The sequence below is a fragment of the Schistocerca americana genome, chromosome 9 (genome assembly GCF_021461395.2).
Source record: "Schistocerca americana isolate TAMUIC-IGC-003095 chromosome 9, iqSchAmer2.1, whole genome shotgun sequence".
In the NCBI taxonomy this organism is placed as follows: domain Eukaryota; kingdom Metazoa; phylum Arthropoda; class Insecta; order Orthoptera; family Acrididae; genus Schistocerca; species Schistocerca americana.
The window spans coordinates 103,195,359-103,215,073 of NC_060127.1; the positions used below are offsets into that span (position 1 = coordinate 103,195,359).

The window sequence follows — 19,715 nt, forward strand, 5'->3', positions numbered from 1 at the left end:
GCGACTGTTGCTTGGAATGCAAGCAACAGTCTGGAGGCTGTGGAGAGGGGGAAGGGATAGCAATGGTACGGGGCAGGGGAGAGAGGAGCCCTATCTGGCAGAGTGTTGTCATTTCCTGACATAGGTGGGAGAGGAAAAAAAAGGGGTTACTGTTTAGTCTGTACTCCCGAGTGGTACAGAGCAGAAGGCAGAAGGACAATTCACATTGAAGGCACTAGATTGTTTCCTTCTATCTGAGCCATCACTGGTACAGGCATTTACTAGAAATGCAGGTGGTGAGACTCGGTAGGGAACTCGTTGTGGAGACTCTTGGACAAACAGGGTTTTGAAATAGTTGTTTATTCCAGACAGGACTAACTAATACACTGGGGGCTAGTTCTAGGGTTAGAAAAAGCATGAATAACACTGTTACAACAGAAGCCAGTGCAGAAGACCCAGTAGTGGATGCTAACCACAGTAGCAAACACTAAGAGCATCTTAGGGCAACAACTTAGTTGCAAAACAAAACATACTGAATGTGACGCTGTTCACTGAGGCACTCCAAGAGAGAGCAGACTTACGCGGAGCTGGACCGAGGCTGGAGTCGACGGACGTGGATTTGGTGCCCAGATCGTCTAATTCGAGGTAAGAAATGAAAGAGGAAGCCGCCTGGTAGAATTTTGCACAGAGCACAACTTAATCATAGCTAACACTTGGTTCAAGAACCATAAAAGAAGGTTGTATACATGGAAGAAGCCTGGAGATACTGATAGGTTTCAAATAGATTATATAATGGTAAGACAGAGATTTAGGAACCAAGTTTTAAATTGTAAGACATTTCCAGGGGCAGATGTGGACTCTGATCACAATCTATTAGTTATGAACTGTAGATTAAAACTTAAGAAACTGCAAAAAGGTGGCAATTTAAGGAGATGGGACCTGAATAAACTGACTAAATCAGAGGCTGTTCAGAGCTTCAGAGAGAGCATAAGGGAACAATTGACAGGAATGGGGGGAAGAAATACTGTAGAAGAAGAATGGGTAGCTTCGAGGGATGGAGGAGTGAAGGCAGCAGAGGATCACATTGGTAAAAAGACGAGGGCTAGTAGAAATCCTTAGGTAACAGAAGAAATATTGAATTTAATTGATGAAAGGAGAAAATATAAAAATGCAGTAAATGAAGCAGGCAAAAAGGAATACAAACGTCTCAAAAATGAGATCGACAGGAAGTGCAAAATGGCTAAGCAGGGATGGCTAGAGGACAAATGTAAGGATGTAGAGGCTTATCTCACTAGGGGTAAGATAGATACTGCCTGCAAGAAAATTAAAAGAGACCTTTGGAGAAAAGAGAACCACTTGTATGAATATCAAGTGCTCAGATGGAAACCCAGTTCCAAGCAAAGAAGGGAAAGCAGAAAGGTGGAAGGAGTATATAGAGGGTCTATACAAGGGCGATGTACGTGAGGACAATATTATGGAAATGGAAGAGGATGTAAATGAAGATGAAATGGGAGATATGATACTGCGTGAAGAGTTTGACAGAGCACTGAAAGACCTGAGTCGAAACAAGGCCCCGGGAGTAGACATTCCATTAGAACTACTGACAGCCGTGGGAGAGCCAGTCCTGACAAAACTCTACCATATGGTGAGCAAGATGTATAAGACAGCCGAAATACCCTCAGACTTCAAGAAGAATATAATAATTCCAATCCCAAAGAAAGCAGATGTTGACAGATGTGAAAATTACCAAACTATCAGTTTAATAAGTCACGGGTGCAAAAAACTAACGTGAATTCTTTACAGACAAATGGAAAAACTGGTAGAAACTGACCTCGTAGAAGATCAGTTTGGATTCTGTAGAAATGTTGGAACACGTGAGGCAATACTGACTCTATGACTTATCTTAGAAAATAGGTTAAGGAAAGGCAAACCTACATTTCTGGCATTTGTAGACATAGAGAAAGATTTTGACAATGTTAACGGGAATACTCTCTTTCAAATTCTGAAGGTGGCAGGGGTAAAATACAGGGAGCTAAAGGCTATTTACAATTTGTACAGAAACCAGATGGCAGTTGTAAGAGTCGAGGGGCATGAAAGGGAAGCAGTGGTTGGGAAGGGAGTGAGACAGGGTTGTAGCCTTTCCCCGATGTTATTCAATCTGTTTATTGAGCAAGTAGTAAGGGAAACAAAAGAAAAATTCGGAGTAGGTATTAAAATCCATGGAGAAGAAATAAAAACTTTGAGATTCGCCGATGACAGTGTAATTTTGTCAGACAGCAAAGGACTTGGAAGAGCAGTTAAACGGAATGGATAGTCTCTTGAAAGGAGGATATATGATGAACGTCAACAAAAGCAAAACGAGGATAATGGAATGTAGTCAAATTAAGTCGGGTGATGCTGAGGGAATTAGATTAGGAAATGAGACACTTAAAGTAGTGAAGGAGTTTTGCTATTTGAGGAGCAAAATAACTGATGATGGTCAAAGTAGTGAGGATATAAAATGTAGACTGGCAATGGCAAGGAAAGCGTTTCTGAAGAAGGGAAATTTGTTAACATTGATTATAGATTTAAGTGTCAGGAAGTCATTTCTGAAAGTATTTGTATGGAGTGTAGCCATGTATGGATATGGAACGTGGACGATAAATAGTTTGGACAAGAAGAGAATAGAAGCTTTTGAAGTGTGGTGCTACAGAAGAATGCTGAAGATTATATGGGTAGATCACATAAGTAATGAGGAAGTATTGAATATGATTGGAGAGAAGAGAAGTTTGTGACACAACTTGACTAGAAGAAGGGATCGGTTGGTAGGACATGTTCTGAGGCATCAAGGGATCATCAATTTAGTATTGGAGGGCAGCATGGATGGTAAAAATCATAGAGGGAGACCAAGAGATGAATACTCTAAGCAAATTCAGAAGGATGTAGGTTGCGGTAGGTACTGGGAGATGAAGAAGCTTGCACAGGATAGAGTAGCATTGAGAGCTGCATTCAAACCAGTCTCAGCACTGAAGACCACAACAACAACAACAACATCTAACTGAGAACTCTGGCTAAATGCGGAATCTAGGGGTTTTAAAGAGTCGTGTGAGGCACTGTTTCTCCCACTTAAAGCCACCCAGTCAATCCTGCAAGTATCTTGCTGGCGCCTGCCAATTACACTTTAGTTAGGTCCCCTCTATTGCTCCTAAGGCGGGGATGTTAATGCAGTTGCACTAAATCCGTATTTGGTATCAACATTGTTCAGCTGAAAGCTAAACATAACTGCTCTGCCTAATAAGGCTTGCAATATTATTGTTATACTTCATTTAGCCCCGCCCCTCGGACTCCCCGGAGTAGGGACTGCTAGGTCAACAGTTTTTGGCGTTTTCACTCTCTTTCTAACCCTTGTGAGCCTATTAACGCTGATGTTCTCAGGGCTGGTATCAAGCTGGCTGTATACGCTAGTACGTGCCTGTTGGTTACGAAGTTCTGTGGTGGCAACCTACTAAAGCATCTAGACGACATATGAAGTTACATGTTAATTCCATCAAGCAACAGTATCTCTCCTAGTTTTGTCTGCTCTCAGCATCGTCTCTGCTTCTGTGCTTCCTTTCTCTTCCTTTCTCACAGCTTCAAGATAACACTACAATAGCAAGGAATAATCAATTTACTACAATGTGCAGCTTCAAAGGCTGTGGGGCACGGAGGGAGAGGTCGGGAGGGTGGGGGGGATGGAGGGAAAAAAGGAGAGGATCAGGAAAAGGTGGGCGGGTGCATTGGCAGAGAGCGGCACAAAAATAGGGTGGGAGCAAGAGTGGGGAGGAGGTGACAGGACGGAGGGGGGGGCTGTTTGGTAGAGAGTGTGGGATCAGTACGTTACTGTAGGCTGAGGCCAGATAATTTTGGGAGCGGAGAACTTGTTGGAGGGGTAATTACCATTGGTGAACTTCAGAAAAGCTGGTGGTGGAGAGAGTCCAGCTGGTTCACATTGTGAAACCGCCATTGAAGTTATGCTTCTTAGGTTCAGCTGCATACTGTGACAGTGAGTGGTCTGCCTTGCTCTTGACCACAATTTGGCAGTGGCCATTCATCTTGGTGGACAGCTGATGGGTAGATATCCCAATATACAAAGCTGTACTGACTACCAACCAGCTGTCCACCAGGATGAATGGCCACCACCAAATAATGACCAAGAGCAAGATAGACCACCCAGTGACACAACATGCAGCTGAACGTAACATGCTTGATTTCAATGGCTTCTTCACTGCGCAGATGGGAGTTATCCTTCCAAAACTTTCTTTGATCTCAAAATTATCCCAACCTCAATCTATGGTAATGTACTCTCCCCACATCCTCAAACCAGCATTTTCCATCCCCTCTGTCCTCAACTTCCCCTATCCTCATCTCCCACCGTCTTCTTTGTCACCCTCTGCCATTGCCATCATTTCCCATTCCTCTCCTACCTCCTTGCCCCACAGCCTCCCAATGCTGTGCCTGTTTGCAGTCTGGTCCATGCACACTCCACCACACAGTGCTCATCTCTCCCCTCACGCATACAGTGCTATCCATTCCCCCGACCCCTCCAGACTGTTGCTCGTATTCCATGTGATAACTGCATTCTGGACCAAGCTGTCAGAGAAATGGCAGTCATGTGTGCATGAGGAGTGGTTGCTTTGTGTGTGTGTGTGTGTGTGTGTGTGTGTGTGTGTGTGTGTTTCTCTTTCTTTTTCTGTTGAACGCTGGGGCCGAAAGTTAATATGTAAATCTCTTTTAATTGTGCCTGCATGCAACTTAACATGTAATTTTTATGATAAGTAGAAGTTTTTCTTTTCCTTACATTATCCCAATGTGGAGTTGCCATTATTTGACTTCCTGTACACCTTCATTAGTTTTACAATCCAAATGAGAGATCATCAATGCTTGTCTTACAAAATTCATTTCTACAGCTTCAGTCTTCTTGTGCTTCTCCTCTATAATTGTCCAACATCCCAAACTACAGATGATAATTGACTCAATAGTGGCTTTATATGTATTAACCACTCAGCTACCGAGGGCGGACCACTTAATACATATAAAGCCACTATTGAGTCAATTATCAACTACAGATGATAATTGACTCAATAGTGGCTTTATATGTATTAAGTGGTCTGCCCTCAGTAGCTGAGTGGTCAGCGTGACGGACTGTCAATCCTAAGGGCCCGGATTCAATTCCCGGCTGGGTCGGAGATTTTCTCTGCTCAGGGACTGCGTGTTGTGTTGTCCTAATCATCATCATTTCATCCTCATCGACGCGCAGGTCGCCGAAGTGGCGTCAAATCGAAAGACCTGCACCAGGCGAACGGTCTACCCGACGGGAGGCCCAAGCCACACGACATTTCATATGTATTAAGTACTGTTTTTAATCCAATTTTTGCAGACCACAAGTGAGTGTTCAGTTTATGATGTTGCTCTCCCTGAGCTCAGTCTGTTTTTTAGGTCATCTTCATATGTTCCACTTTATTAATTATACTCCCCAGCTATTTGTGTACGTAAATCTTCTGACTGGTTTGACATAGCCCACCATGAATTCATCTTCTGTGCCTACCTCTGCATCTCAGAGTTAGCACTTGTGATCTGTGTCCTCAGTTATTTGCGCATTTATTCCAATCTCTGTCTTCCTCTACAGGTTTTAACCTCTACAGCTCCCTCTAGTGGTTCCGTGATGTCTTAAAAGATGACCTACAATCCTGTCTCTTCTTCTTGTCAGTGTTACCCATATATTCCTTTCCTTGCCAATTCTGTGGACAATCACATCATTCCATTGTTCATCAGTCCACCTGATTTTCAACATTCCTCTGCAGGACCACATCTCAAATGCTTCAGTTCTCTTCTGTTCCATTTTTCCAACAATCCATGTTTCACTATCATACAATGCTGTGCTCCAAAAGTACATTCTCAGAAATTTCTTCCTTAAATTAAGGCCTGTACTTGATACTAGTAGACTTCTCTTGGCCAGGAATGCTCTTTTTGCCAGTACTAGCCTGTTTTTGATGTTCTGCTTGCTCTGTCTGTCATTGGTTACTTTGCTGACTAGGTAGCAGAATTTCTTAATTTCATCTATTTTGTGGTCACCAATTCTGATGTTAAATTTCTTGCTGTTCTCATTTCTCTTACTTCTCATTACTTGAGTCTTTCTTTGATTTACTCTCAATCCAGGTTCTGCACACATTAGTCTGTACATTCCCTTTGGCAGATCTAGTAATTCTTGTTCACTTTCACTGAGGATATCAATACCATCAGTAAATCGTAACATCAATATTCTTTCACCCAGTATTTTAATTCTACTCTTGATCCTTTCTTTTATCTCTGTCATTGCTTCTTTGATGTATAGATTGAACAGTAGAGGCAAAAGACTACATCCTTGTCTTACACCCTTTTTAATCTGGCCACTTCATTCTTGGTCTTCCACTCTTACGTACAAAGCTAAGCTGCAGTAAACGCCTTCAGAAAAGACTCCCTAACATTTAAATTTATTTTCAGTGTCTGTAAATTTCTCTGTTTCAGAAACAGTTTTGTTGCTATTTTCCAGTCTGTATTTCATATCCTCTCTACTCCAGCCATTATCAGGTACTTAGCTACCCACATAGTAAAATTCATTGAATACTTTCAGTATCTCCTTTTTCCTAGTTTCGTTTGTTTTATTTTTCTTTTCAAGACAATATCCATTCCATTTAACTGCTTTTCCATGTCATTTGCCTTGTCTGACTAAATGACAGTGTCATCGGCAAACATCAAAGTAGTATTTCTTTTTGCTGAACTTTAGTTCTTTCTCCTAAGTTTTCTTTGGTTCCCCTTACAGATTGCTTGGTGTGAAGATTGAATAACATAAGGGATAGGGTAGAACCCTGTCTGACTCCTTTCTCAACTGCTGCTTCCCTTCTGTGTCCTACAACTCTTATAATTGCAGTCTAGTTTTTCTACAGGCAGTGGATAATCTTTCACTCCATGTATTTACTCACTACATTCTCCAAAATTTGCAGCTATAAATATGCAGATGCTATAAAAATAAGTTAGTCTTTCTTCATTACATCTTCTAAGGTAATATTCATAGTGTCACTGTTACCTTACATGGTCCCTATATTTCTATGGAACCCAAACTGTCCTTTCTCGAAGTCAGCTTCTGCCAGCAAAATATTCACATAAAATAAATTTCAGCTAGAAAAGCTGAAATGGGTTTAAAATATAGAAGGTGTAAAATGCAGACTGATAATAGCAAGGAAAGTTTTTCTGTAAAAAATAAATTTGATAACTTTGAATATAAATTTAAATGTTAGGAAGTCTTTTTGTGAATACAATAGGATCTTGATAGGTGCGTTACTGTTTACGTTGTTTGTAAATAATCTAGTAGAAAGCATCGGTAGCTCTGTAAGACAGTTTGCAGATGATGCAGTTGTCTATAAGAAAGTAGCAATGCCGGAAGATAGTGTATCACTTTGCAGAATCACCTACAGAGGAGTGATGAATGGTGCAGGTACTGACAGTTGAACCTTGAACATCAGTAAATGGAATGTACTGCACATACATGGGAACAGAAATCCATTGCTGTACTATTACACTACTGATGACAAATTTCTGGAAACAGTGGACACCATAAAATATCTGGGAATAACTATCCAGAGCAACCTTAAATGTAGTGACCACATATAATAAAGGGCAGGAAAAGCAGAGGCCAGACTGAGATTCATAGGAAGAATCTTAAGTAAATATAATTCATCCATGAGAGAAGTGGCTTACAATGAGCTTGTTTGACCAATTCTTGAGTATAGTTCATCAGTCTGGGATCCTTACCAAATAGGGCTTATAGAAGAAATAGAGAAGATACGACAAATAATCGTGCATTTTATCACGGGATCATTGTCGGTGCAAGAGGATTACAGAGATGCTTAACAAACTCCATTGTCAGACATTACAAGAGAGGAGTTATGCATCACAGAGAGGTTTACTATTGAAATTTTGAGAGAGCACTGTCCGCGAATAGTCAGATTGTAGTGTCCTGTGATCAGCAGGAGAGAACTAACGATCAAGTTTGAACACACTTTATTTAATTAAAACTCCTTCTTGGTGTGCACTAATTTCCAGACTCAAGAACAACAAGAAACACAATAATTCTTGTACAGGACAATGGAAGAAAATAATACCCAAAATACTACGCTACACAATTACAAAGTGGCGTTATGCCCAACAAGATACAACTTTCTACAGCAAGGCTATGAAGAGTGTCTGCAGGGTAGAGCCAGTGTAGGTATCGCCCGGAACTGTCCTAGCTGTTAGTGCACACTGCCGGTCTGGCTCTGCTGGTGTGCTTATAACACCAATTCTGCAGAGTGCTGCACATATTTACATTAGTTCCAATTATTGGATCTCTGTCATGTGGCTTTTCACGAAGTAGTGCCATGTTTATGTGAAAAGTCTGTTGATGTTTACATTCACTGGCGATGTTTTGATCTGAGTTCTTGAAGGGAGGTCAGCAGCCCACCTTGCTTGTCTGTTATGCATGCCCTACATCTGATAAGGGGCTGCTACAATATTTCTTCCCCTGGAAAAAAGAGTTCACTGCTGTGTATACAAATATCCATAGGAACGGGAGCATCCCAATCGACGTCCATAGGTTCGTGGCCATCAGGAACTGGAGATGGCGACACAGCATGGGTAGCTGGCAGGAGAGGCAGTGGTTGAGGTGGAAGTGGAAGGGGAGGTTCTGTCAAGGGGCGGCAGTCGACAGCCACCGGCAGCTCCCCAGAGAGTCGTGGTCCACCAGACGGGCTGAGCTGGTTGAAGTGCTGGTTGGCGGTGGAACCGTCGGCCCCCCCCAGAGAGATCCCATCGCCTGGCTGCAGATCTTGGTGATGACGGAAGGGGCCTAGCGTATCCATGGATGACAGAAGATCCACGCCCATACCTCCTGCTCGACGCGGAAGGAGTGCGCCGGAGTATGGGCGGGAGGGTGAGATGAGATGTCTCGGGAACAAGAACAGATAAGGGAGAGTGGAATGGTTGACTGTTAAGTATCTCCACTAGACTTTTACTGGCATGCAGGGTGGCGCAGTATGTAGCAAAAAAAGAAGTACAGCCTCCTCCAGCGGGTGATGGCTCAGCAGCTTATCGAGTTGGGTCTTGAATGTCCGCACAAAATGTTCAGCCCGGCTGTTTGATGCAGTGTGAAATGGGGTGTTGTGGATGAGGGAAATCGTGTTGGCAGCACAGAATAGCTTAAACTCAGTCAAAGTAAATTGTGGACCATTATCTGTGATGATCATTTTGGGGAGGTCCTTGATAGCAAACAGGTGCCGGAAAATTCTGATAGTCTCAGCAGAAGTGGTGTTCATGATGCTTGATATGTAAGGGTGTCCCGACCCAGAGTCGATCAGGATGAGTCACTGGGATCCATGAAACGGTCCTGCGAAATCCAAGGGGAGACGTTCCCATGGTGCAGTCGCATCTGGCCACGAAAAATACTGGCACGGGGGTGCTTCCTGATATGTTTGGCACGTGGCGCAGGCCGGCATGAGGAAGGCAATGTGTTTATCCTATCCATGCCAATAAAGGTGTCAGCAGGACAGCTGTTTGGTGAAGATGATTCCCCAGTGGCCAGCGTGGAGGAGGTTGAGGATACGGCGGTGCAATGCATGTGGTATATGACTATCCAGGGAATGTCTGAATCTCTATGCAAAACGAAGAAGCGACTGCGGAAAAAGAGACTGTGCCAGTGATCCCAAACGTGCTGGACTTCTGAATTGCAGACGTTACAAAGGCTGTTCAGCCAACCTGCAGTGGTTTGGCGGCAGAGAGCTTGCAGTATCGGATCCTGAGCAGTGGCCCCCTGGACTGCATTGGCATCAAACGGAAGTGTGTCCAGAGCTGCGTCCACATCTGGTTCCACATGGAAACAAACCAAGGTGGAGGTGTCAAACTCGTGATCCGCTCTGGCAGGCAGCCAGGAAAGGAAATCGACATTTGGGTGCCTTTCAGAGGTGCAATAGACAATATCAAAGTTGAACGTTGCCAGGACGAGCGCCCAATGCTGGAGGCAGTACACTATGCGGGTGGGCACTGCGGCACCTGGGTGAAACAAAGACACCACAGGTTTGTGGTTGGTATGCAGAGTGAAATGATGACTATACACAAAATCGTAGAATTTTGTTAGGGCAAAAACCAGTGCCAAAGCTTCCTTTTCAATTTGACTATATTTGGTTTGCATGTCAGTCAGTTTTTTTGGATGCGTAAGCCGCCAGCCTCTCATTGCCATTTACCACTTGGAAGAGGACTGCACCCAGGCCATGTTCTGATGCATTGGCAGTGACAATGAGGGGCAGGGAAGGGTCGTAAGCGGACAGACAAGGAGCTAAGGAGAGAGCCGACTTGAGACCTGCTCACACACCGCATCCCAAACAAAATGCACACCCTTGCACAACAACCCAATCACGGGCGCAAAAATCTTGGCGGGGTAGGGTATAAAATACTGATGATAGTTAATTTGACGTAGGACGGATTGCAGTTGCTTCCCATTGGTGGGAGGAGGCAGGTTTTGAATCACCTCGACATACTCCTTAGAGGCGTGTTGGCCACAGGCATCAATCGTGAACCCGAGATAACTGACCTTGCGCGCAAAAAAGTCATACTTTTCTTTCCAGAAATGCAGGTTAGGCTTGGAAAAAACCTGAAACAGCCTATCCAGCTTGTCCGCATGGTCCAACGTGGATGATCCACCAACGATGACATCGTCCAGATAATTTGCCGCACCGAGCACCTGACTTATGAGGTGGAAAATGGCAGTGCCAAATGGGAGGAGGTTGTACCAGAAAAGGCCACACGGTGTGTTGACGACTGTGATCTGCTTCAGTTCCTCGTCCAATGGCAGCTGCAAATAAGCATCGCACAAATCAATTTTGGCAAAATGGTTGAGCATGCAACACATGTGAGTATGTCATCCACTGATGGGAAACGATAGGCATTGATGGCAGACTGAGAATTTACTGTGACCTTAAAATTGCCACAGATGCGTAAAGTACCGTTCGGCTTCTCGACTAACATGATAGGTGTCGCCCAGTAACTGTGCGTGATGGGAGAGAGAATGCCTTCGTCTTGTAAGTGGTGGAGTTCCACTTGGAGCCTGTCTCGGAGCGCAAAGGGGACCAGGTGGACCTCAAAAAAAAACAAGGGATAGCAGAGGGAAGAAGCTGAACTTGTACGGTGAAACCCTTCACTCCTGGCATGGAGGATGAGAACAATGTTTCATAGTTGCTGAGCAACAGGTTGAGAATGGTATCCAAGGAATGGGTCAAAACCGCCTGTACCTCTTCCTGCACTGACAAACTCAGATTACCAAAAACGTCCACATCCAGAAGGTTAGTAGTGCTGGGGGAGCCAACCACCAAAAACTCAGCGGTGAAGGATCGACCATTGTAGGAGATTTGTGATGAAAAAACACTGTCGGCTGATATATGGTGATTGCTGAAACTATGCAAGGCGCAAGTGTATGGAGACAAAGCTGGCGAATCCAAGCATTGTTATGTGGCACCATGCACAATAGAAACGGAAGATGTCGTGTCAGTTTGGAAGACCACGGGGATATACAAGACCTCCAAGGTAAGGAGAAAACGGGCTCCCGTCTGGGAAATGATGGAGAATACTTGTTCACCAATGGAATGTGAGGCTTCCAGGTCCTGCGGTGATGATTCGGGACTAACCCATGCGTCTGCAGGAAGTGTGGCATCTACACAATGTTTCTGCAAAGCCTGACACACAATGGTGATATGGCCTGTTCAGCTGCAAGCTGTGCACTTTGCTCGCCGTTGGTGATTCCGGAAACGGTCCGGACATGAAGGAAAATGTGCGGAAGATTTTATGTCACGTGTTGTACCAATGGATGGATGAGACTCCCACTTGGCGCTAGCCATCTGGCGAGCTGCAAAAACAGCCGTATCAAGACGTGGTGTTGTAGCCGGTGAGACTGTTCAAATGCACAAATTATCGGCAGACAGGTGTCGAGAGACAGATCCTGTAAATTCAAAATATCAGCCCAAAGACCCTCATCTGGTGCGTGAAACACCACCATATTGCGAATCAACAAAGAGACATAAGACTGCTTGCAGGCAATGTTGGCACACTGGAATTTGCAGTCGTGGGAGAGGCCCTGGAGCATCGCAATCCATGCCTGATATGTCTGACCTGGGGGACTTTTGACAAGAAAAGAAAGTCTGATGGGCAGAGGTGACGTGTATTTGTGCATCAAAGTACTCAAAAAGGCAGCCCTTAATACGGATAAAAATGAGAGATCTCAAGGTGACTGCTCAGGGTTCAATTGTTGAATTATACAATACACCTTCGGATTGACTGTTGCTAAAAGAAAAGCCCGACTTTGTTTGGTGGAGCCATGTGAAAAGTGTTCAATTTACCCACAATGGAATCAGCTCTCTGAGCGACATCTTGCAACGCTGGGGAGTGAGGGCGATGTTACGACCTTGTGAGTGCTGCCTGAATCTGCTGTAGAGTTTCCGTCAAGGACTGAAGAATTTCCTCTAAGAAAACCATTTCGACTGAAAATGAAAGTTTTATCTTCGTCGCCAATAACAGTAGTGTCCTGCGGTCAGCCAGAAAGAACTAACAGTCAAGTTTGAAGACACTTTATTTAACTAAAACTCGTTCTTGGCATGCACTAATTTCCAAACTCAAGAACAACAAAAAATACAATAATTCTTATGGTGGCAAAAGCGAGATAAGAGTACAAGACAATGAAAAGAAATAATAACCAAAATACTACACTACACAACTACAAAATGGCATTATGCCCAACAAGATACAGCTTTCTACAGAAAGACTACGGCGAGTGTCTGCTGGGCTAGAGCTAACATAGGTATTGGCCAGAACTTTCCTAGTTGTAGGTACACACTGCCAGTCTGACTCTGCTGGCTTGCTTATAACATCGATTCTGCGGAGTGCTACACTTAGTCACACTGGTTCCAATTGATGGATCTCTGTCACATGGCTTTTCACAAATGCTGTGCTTATGCTGAAAGTCTGTTGATGTTTACATTCACTGGCGATGTTTTGATCTGAGCTCTTGAAGGGAAGTTGGCAGCCCACCTTGCTTGTCTGTTGTGCGGATCCTCTAACTAATAAGGGGCCGCTATGACACAGACAACAGATTGGTTCCTCCTACATACATCTCACGGAATGGCTGCGATGAGAAATTTTGAGAAATTGGAGCCGATGCAGAGGCTTCCCGACAATCATTCTTTTATCACACCATTCGCAAGTGGAACATGGGAGTTAGTGGTTTTAGAAATATCCTCTGCCAAACACTGTAAGGTGAAGTTGTTGGGTATTGATGCAGATGTACAGAAGTGAAACATAGATGATATGTAAATCTTATATAATTAAATTTTCCTTGAGACATAAGAGTCTCAACTTTCTCTACAATGATGATAGAAGCTGAAGAAATGAATTATAGATTATAAACAATGCAGACAAGAATTTATCTACAATAATGATAGAAGCTGAAGAAACAAATTATACCAGGTGTTAACATACAAATGTGTCGATAGGGAACATTTGTTGTGAACGAGCCGTAATTTTCTTTTTGGTTTGGTTGGTATGACATCTGTCAAAGATATTTAGTATACATCAATTCATGAAACAAACAACATCATATGTTTTCGTCATGTTAATAATGTTGAATTTTGTACCAGAAAGTGCTGAGTTGCAGAAAGCATTAATTTTTTGTTTTCATTTGAAAGAAAGTGCTGCAGAGTCGCATTGAATGCTTGTCGAGGCATATGGTGATCATGCTCTGTCAGAAGCAACATGCAAAAGATAGTTTCAACGGTTCAGAAATAATGATTTTGATGTAAGAAATGAAGAACGTGGAAGACCACCAAAAAAGTTCGAAGATGCTGAATTGCAAGCAATATTGGATGAAGATGATACTTTGATTCAGAATCAAATGGCAGCAATGCTAAATGTTGCACAACAAACAATTTCTGATCGCTTGAAAGCTATGGGAAAGATCCAAAAGTGTGGAATATGGGTGCCACATTAATTGAATGAAAAACAGATGGAAAACCGAAAAACCATTTGTCAAATTTTGCTTCAAAGACATGAAAGAAAATCAATTTTGTATCGAATTGTTACTGGCGATGAAAAATGGATTTATTCTAAGAATCCTAAATGGGAAAAATCATGGGTTAATCCGGGACAACCATCAACATCGACTGCAAAACCAGATTGATTTGGCAAGAAGACAATGCTCTGTGTTTGGTGGGATCAGGAAAGTGTGGTGTATCATGAGCATCTAAAACCCAGTGAAACTGTGAATACTAATCGCTACAGACAACAAATGATCAATTTGAACTATGCATTGATCGAAAAAAGACCAGAATGGGCCAGAAGACATGGCTAAGTAATTTTTTTACATGACAATGCACGAGCACACAAAGCTAAACTGGTTCAGGATACAATCAAAACACTTGGCTATGAGCTGCTACTCCACCCGCTGTGTTCACCAGACTTGGCCCCTTCCGACTACCATTTGTTTTCATCAATGGAACATGCATTGGCTGAGGAACACTTCGATTCCAACGAAGAAGTCGAAAATTGGGTGTCTGATTCGTTTGCTTCAAAAGACGAACATTTCTATTGGCGTGGTGTCCACAAATTGCCAAGAATGTGGTCAAAATGTATAGAAAGCAATGGTCAGTACTTTGAATAAAATGTTTTTATATTTCAATTCAAAATTAGTGTTTCATTTTCACAAAAAAACGGTCATTTCATACCGGTGCACCTGGTAGATTTTAAACAGTGCAGACAAGAATAGAATATAAGCTTTTGAAATCTGATTGGTAGATCATATGTAACTAATGAGGTGTTACTGAATCAGAGAAAAGAAATTTATAACACAGCTTGACTGATAGATAGCGATCTATGGTTTCTCTAAATCATTTGAGGCAATGATAATTCGTTAAACTAGGACAAATCCTTTCTTTCAACTGGTAAAATAGGCACTATCTTTGTGAGTCTTTGCTTGTGTCCATGTTGAATGACTGGCCATGAGCAGTTGTATATACATCTGCACAAAGCAAACTGATTGCTGTATGAACACTTTTAAATGCAGTAATATGTAGTCCATTATGTCATCCTAGTAATGTATAATATACATGCAATAGAGTCTGTAGGTTATCAAGTGGACTCCCACAATGAATAAAAAATTCTCAGATTTGCAACCACAATAAGGAATTAAAATTACATGAGCTTTCGGCCAAGCACTTCTTGGCTATTGTGAAATGATACAATCACCAGTGGAGTGCTGATACACTCCTCATATACGCTAGTTGCCAGCTGTGACCTCACTGGTGCTTGCGGCATCGCCAAATGTGGCACTCGATGTGCCCGTTTCAACTGCACGATCACTGGATCCCATGCTTTGTTGAGTTGCAGGCCACCACCTCTATTTAGGGGCGTGTTAGTGATATTTATGTATATGGCTTCCTTAATTACACAATCCCAGGAGCTGTTAGTGTGAGCCACAATGTAGGTGTCGTCATATTTTATCCGATGTCCGTTTCCTAAACCATGTTCAACTAAAGACCATTTCTCTGGGTACCATAGGAGATAAAACCTCTCGTGCTTCTTCCTGCATTGCTCCACAGTGCGTACTGTTTGTCCGACGTAAGATTAGCCACATTCACAAAGTATCTTGTAGACCCAAGGTGTTCTGAGACCTGCTTCATCTTTAACTGGTGGATTTTTGTCGGAAGCCTGAAGATTGATCTGATCTTGTGGCTTTTCAGCAGGTGGCTTATCCTGTCCAACAGGAGCCACAGAACAGCAAGAAAGCAAGTTTTTTCTCCTGCTCTTCATCGGCGGTCTTATTGCACTCTTACAGGAATTGGAAAAATGACACGAGTACTGTGGATAATGGCGAAGGGGCACTACATCAGTAGTGTGTGGATAAGTTGAGAATTTGGGTGAGGCAGGAAGTGTGGTAGCATAGTATGTGGAGTTGCAATGGCCACTGTGTCCGGATAGTGCAGTGGTCAGCGCGGCTACCTAGTAAGCAGGAGACCCGGCCTTGAATCCTGGTCTGACACAAGTTTTCAAATTTCCTCTTTGATTTAAATCAGTGCCCACTGGCAGCTAATATTATTAATTCCTTTGTGTCTCGGTTGATTCATAATGGCTGTGGGATCAAAATTGTGTCTTTTCTATCGGACATGTCCGAATTGTCAAAAATGCCACAAATGATGAGGATAGCAGGCAAAGGACATTACATCAGCAGTGAGTGAGTGTGTGGATACGTTGAGAATTTGGGTCCAGTGGGAATCCTGCTGGGGTATCCCATGCAGTTGTGATGACAAATGTGTCCGGCTTGCGCAGTGGTCAGGTCATCTGCCTAGTAAGCAGGAGAACCAGCTTTTAATCACGCTTCATCACAAATCTTCAGCTTTTCCCATTGATTTAAACTGATGTCCACTGACAGTTAACGTCATTAACTGTGTCCTGGCTTATTGTGATTTTTGCTTAAAATCACTTCATTTATTCGATGAACATTATAGCTATAGTTACTGAAGACCTTGCATAAGTGGCTCCGCTCATGGGCAAGTCATCAGCGTCTGATGTCATTCTTCCATGATGCACCAACATTTGTAAAACAGTGCACTTCTGTGCTGGGTGATGATAGCTGATGGCGTGCAAGTACAGATCAGTGTGTGTGGGTTTTCTTTAACTTTTCGTTCACTGTTACTACTGTGAGCCTTTGCATTCTTACAAAGTTCCACAATGTTTGTAAATAAGTGATGCCATGTCCAGTATACGTTTACTAACTGAGCCATTTTTGTTTTCAATAGGAGTTCCTGGCACTTTTCAGTAGTAGCTGTGAGCAGGAGCATGTTCCTCCAAATTGTATCTACATCAAAGAAGAAGATTTGGTTACTGAGGAACTGGTAGTGAAGGTATGTAATGATTCCTTTGCCTGCCAACCATATATTTTGATGCATTTACATTAGATTGTTATTCAAATCAAGTGAAATGTACAGGCAACTCGGCATCCGACACAGTACACACACCCACATGAGACATCTGTTTTTAATAATAACCTCTGAGAATGCGTATAAAAATAAATGAAGTGGAAACGTGTGCTAGTAATATTCAAAAATTTTTCGTTAGTAGACATTATGTAAGGGCAATCGTGGTCAATTTTAATGACTGAGCAAGTAACAGCAGTAATGAATAAAGATCATATACAATATCTAGTATCTGTAGGATGTTTCAGAGATGACAAGATACAAGACGAAGATGAAAAGCTATGGATGTAATTTTTAAACCTAAAGTTTTGGGTAGTTGGGGTAGAAGAGTTGTGTACGTTTACCAGTTGATTAAACAGTAACTGCTGGAGCATACTTGAGACATTGAGTTAAAACTAGAATAAACTGCACGTCATTTCTGTGATTTTTATCAATGTGAATACTTTATGGTATATTTTTGAGTTTCTGAATGAGTTGCGGAACCTTTTTGTACAAAATAGAATTGCATCTAAGTTAGTAATCTGAACACACAATGTTGAAATATGCAGTATTTAGACTTCATTGAAATTTGTGCATGGAGAAATAGGCATGAAGAAGAGGAAGATGCACAGGTGCTGAAGGGGTGAGAAAGTGGACACATAATGAAAATACTGTTTGTCTCTGGATTAGTAACATAAAATACACCATTTGTTTTCACAGTTTCATTTCACTTTAACATTTCTGATACACTTGTGGGCACGAAGGCATCCATACATCTTATTTGCCCAGAAGCAAGCTAGTGGGGCTTTGCTCTGTGCAATTTACACTGTGCTTCATGCAGTCGGTATAGAGCTTCTCGTTGTGTAAAGTTCCATCTTAATTATTTTTTTGTTTGTTTGATTCGGATATGGGAGCTCTACAGAGAGAACAAACTTCATTATTAAATAACTTGACCATGTGCCTAACACAAACATGTTTTTTATACTTCGCAAAGGTTTGTTTTTCAGTTATGAAATGGAAAATGGTGCTTTAAAATAACAACAGTACAAATCAGTATTACTTTGTTTTATTGTTCCTGTGGCATATAACACACTCCCTAACAGTTCCAAACTTCATCCACTCTTCTGTTAGCCTTAAGCTTATTTCAACATTCATACTGAAGTAACCATGCTTTGTTTCATTTCTGCATTAATTAAACAGGTAATCACTGATCTTTTCCATATCCAGTTTAAATTGCAGTATATTCCAGTAATGAAATCTCTAATCATCAATTGCAACACCATTTCATTCACAGTTTTCAGTAAAAATTCTGCACGCCTTTCTGTGAATATACGGAATTACACAAACATGCTGATGTAACACTTTCAACTCACTCTTTAGCAAATGCTTCATACTGTTTGTGCTGATGCTGTTCCAGCTGCTCTCTACGTAACCCAAATGATGACACTCTGCACACTTGACTGACCAGTAGCGCTCGGTCATTGTAGACGTTAAGTTGCAAGACAATGCCCCCACCAGAGAAAAGAGACACTCAGCTTCAAAGATTCCAGAAGCCAACAATGAGTTATAGTACAATATCAGTATGTCATAACACCAAAGACAGCATTACTCCTTAAAACTGTTGTGTAACAAACCCCACACTGTGTGCCAAACTGTTGCTCAGATTTGGTCACTTTCTTTTCATAACATGTGTATTTGCTCTAATAAACATGCAGAGTAAATACAGCTGTTGAAAAACAAAAATATGAAGTACAAGAGGTTGCTACTCACTGCGTATCAGTGTCCGATAGCTTAGTCTACTTTTGAGTGTGTGTTTAAATGTGCCCATCTGCCACTCAGTGCCACCTCTATGTGGTGAATAGCAGTCTGTTCTAATTTGTTGTATTGTTAGTTGATCCTGGATTTTCCCTTGCTTCATGTTTTAAGACACACTGATTAAAACCCAAATTATATTTGTGAAACATTTTCGATACATACCATGTAAAAGCTTTGTGAGACATGGCAGTCATATTTCCACAAATGTCAAGAATAGGACATCCTGAACTGTATAGAAAAATAAAACTGCTCCATTGTGGCACTTGTGTGAAAAGAAATACACTGAATTTTCACTGAAGTTGTTTGAAAAATAAATGAAGCGAAATCTGCATGGAAACCGAACATACAGCCTTTTACTTTTTACTTACTCACAGAGGCAGTTTTTTATACTAACATGATACTAATGATTAATTTTGCAACTGAGGAGTGACAAATGACACACAAAACTATAATAAAATCCAGATATTTAAAAACACTATGAAAGCATGTTTCTTAAATAGTACATACTGGTACTATACGGCCAATGATTGTACACAAAATATGTTTTTGTCATCTAAACGTGCTGTAATAATGTGACTGCATTTATGAAGTACTTGACTTTTTCATTTTGTATCTCTTTATTAAGATGGTACGTTGAGGTGACAAAAGTCAAGGGAGAGTGATACGCTCATATACAGATGGCAATAGTAACCGCATACATGAGGTGTAAAGGGGCAGGACGTTTTCAGAGCTGTCATTTGTACTCAGATGTTTCACGTGAAAAGGTTTCTGACATAATTATCATCACACTATGGTAATTAACAGACTCTGAATACAGAATAGTAGTTGGAGCTAGGCACTTCAGTCATTACATTTCGGAAATCATTAGGGAATTCAATATTTTGAGATCCCGTGTCAAGAGTGTGC

The 19,715-nt window shown here is 41.9% G+C and overlaps 1 protein-coding gene across 4 annotated transcripts in view; it reads left to right on the forward strand.

Moving 5' to 3' along the window:
- LOC124551374 (gastrula zinc finger protein XlCGF57.1-like) overlaps positions 1–19,715 on the forward strand; it is a 109,899-nt gene that overhangs the window by 16,203 nt on the left and 73,981 nt on the right. For 3 of the 4 annotated variants that reach the window (XM_047126414.1, XM_047126416.1, XM_047126419.1), the window contains exon 3: positions 16,839–16,943. In XM_047126414.1, the coding sequence (XP_046982370.1) occupies positions 16,839–16,943 (105 nt within the window). Of the gene's footprint in view, positions 1–506; positions 625–16,838; positions 16,944–19,715 lie in introns of those variants that run through there. The other variant, XM_047126418.1, reaches the window with a different exon arrangement.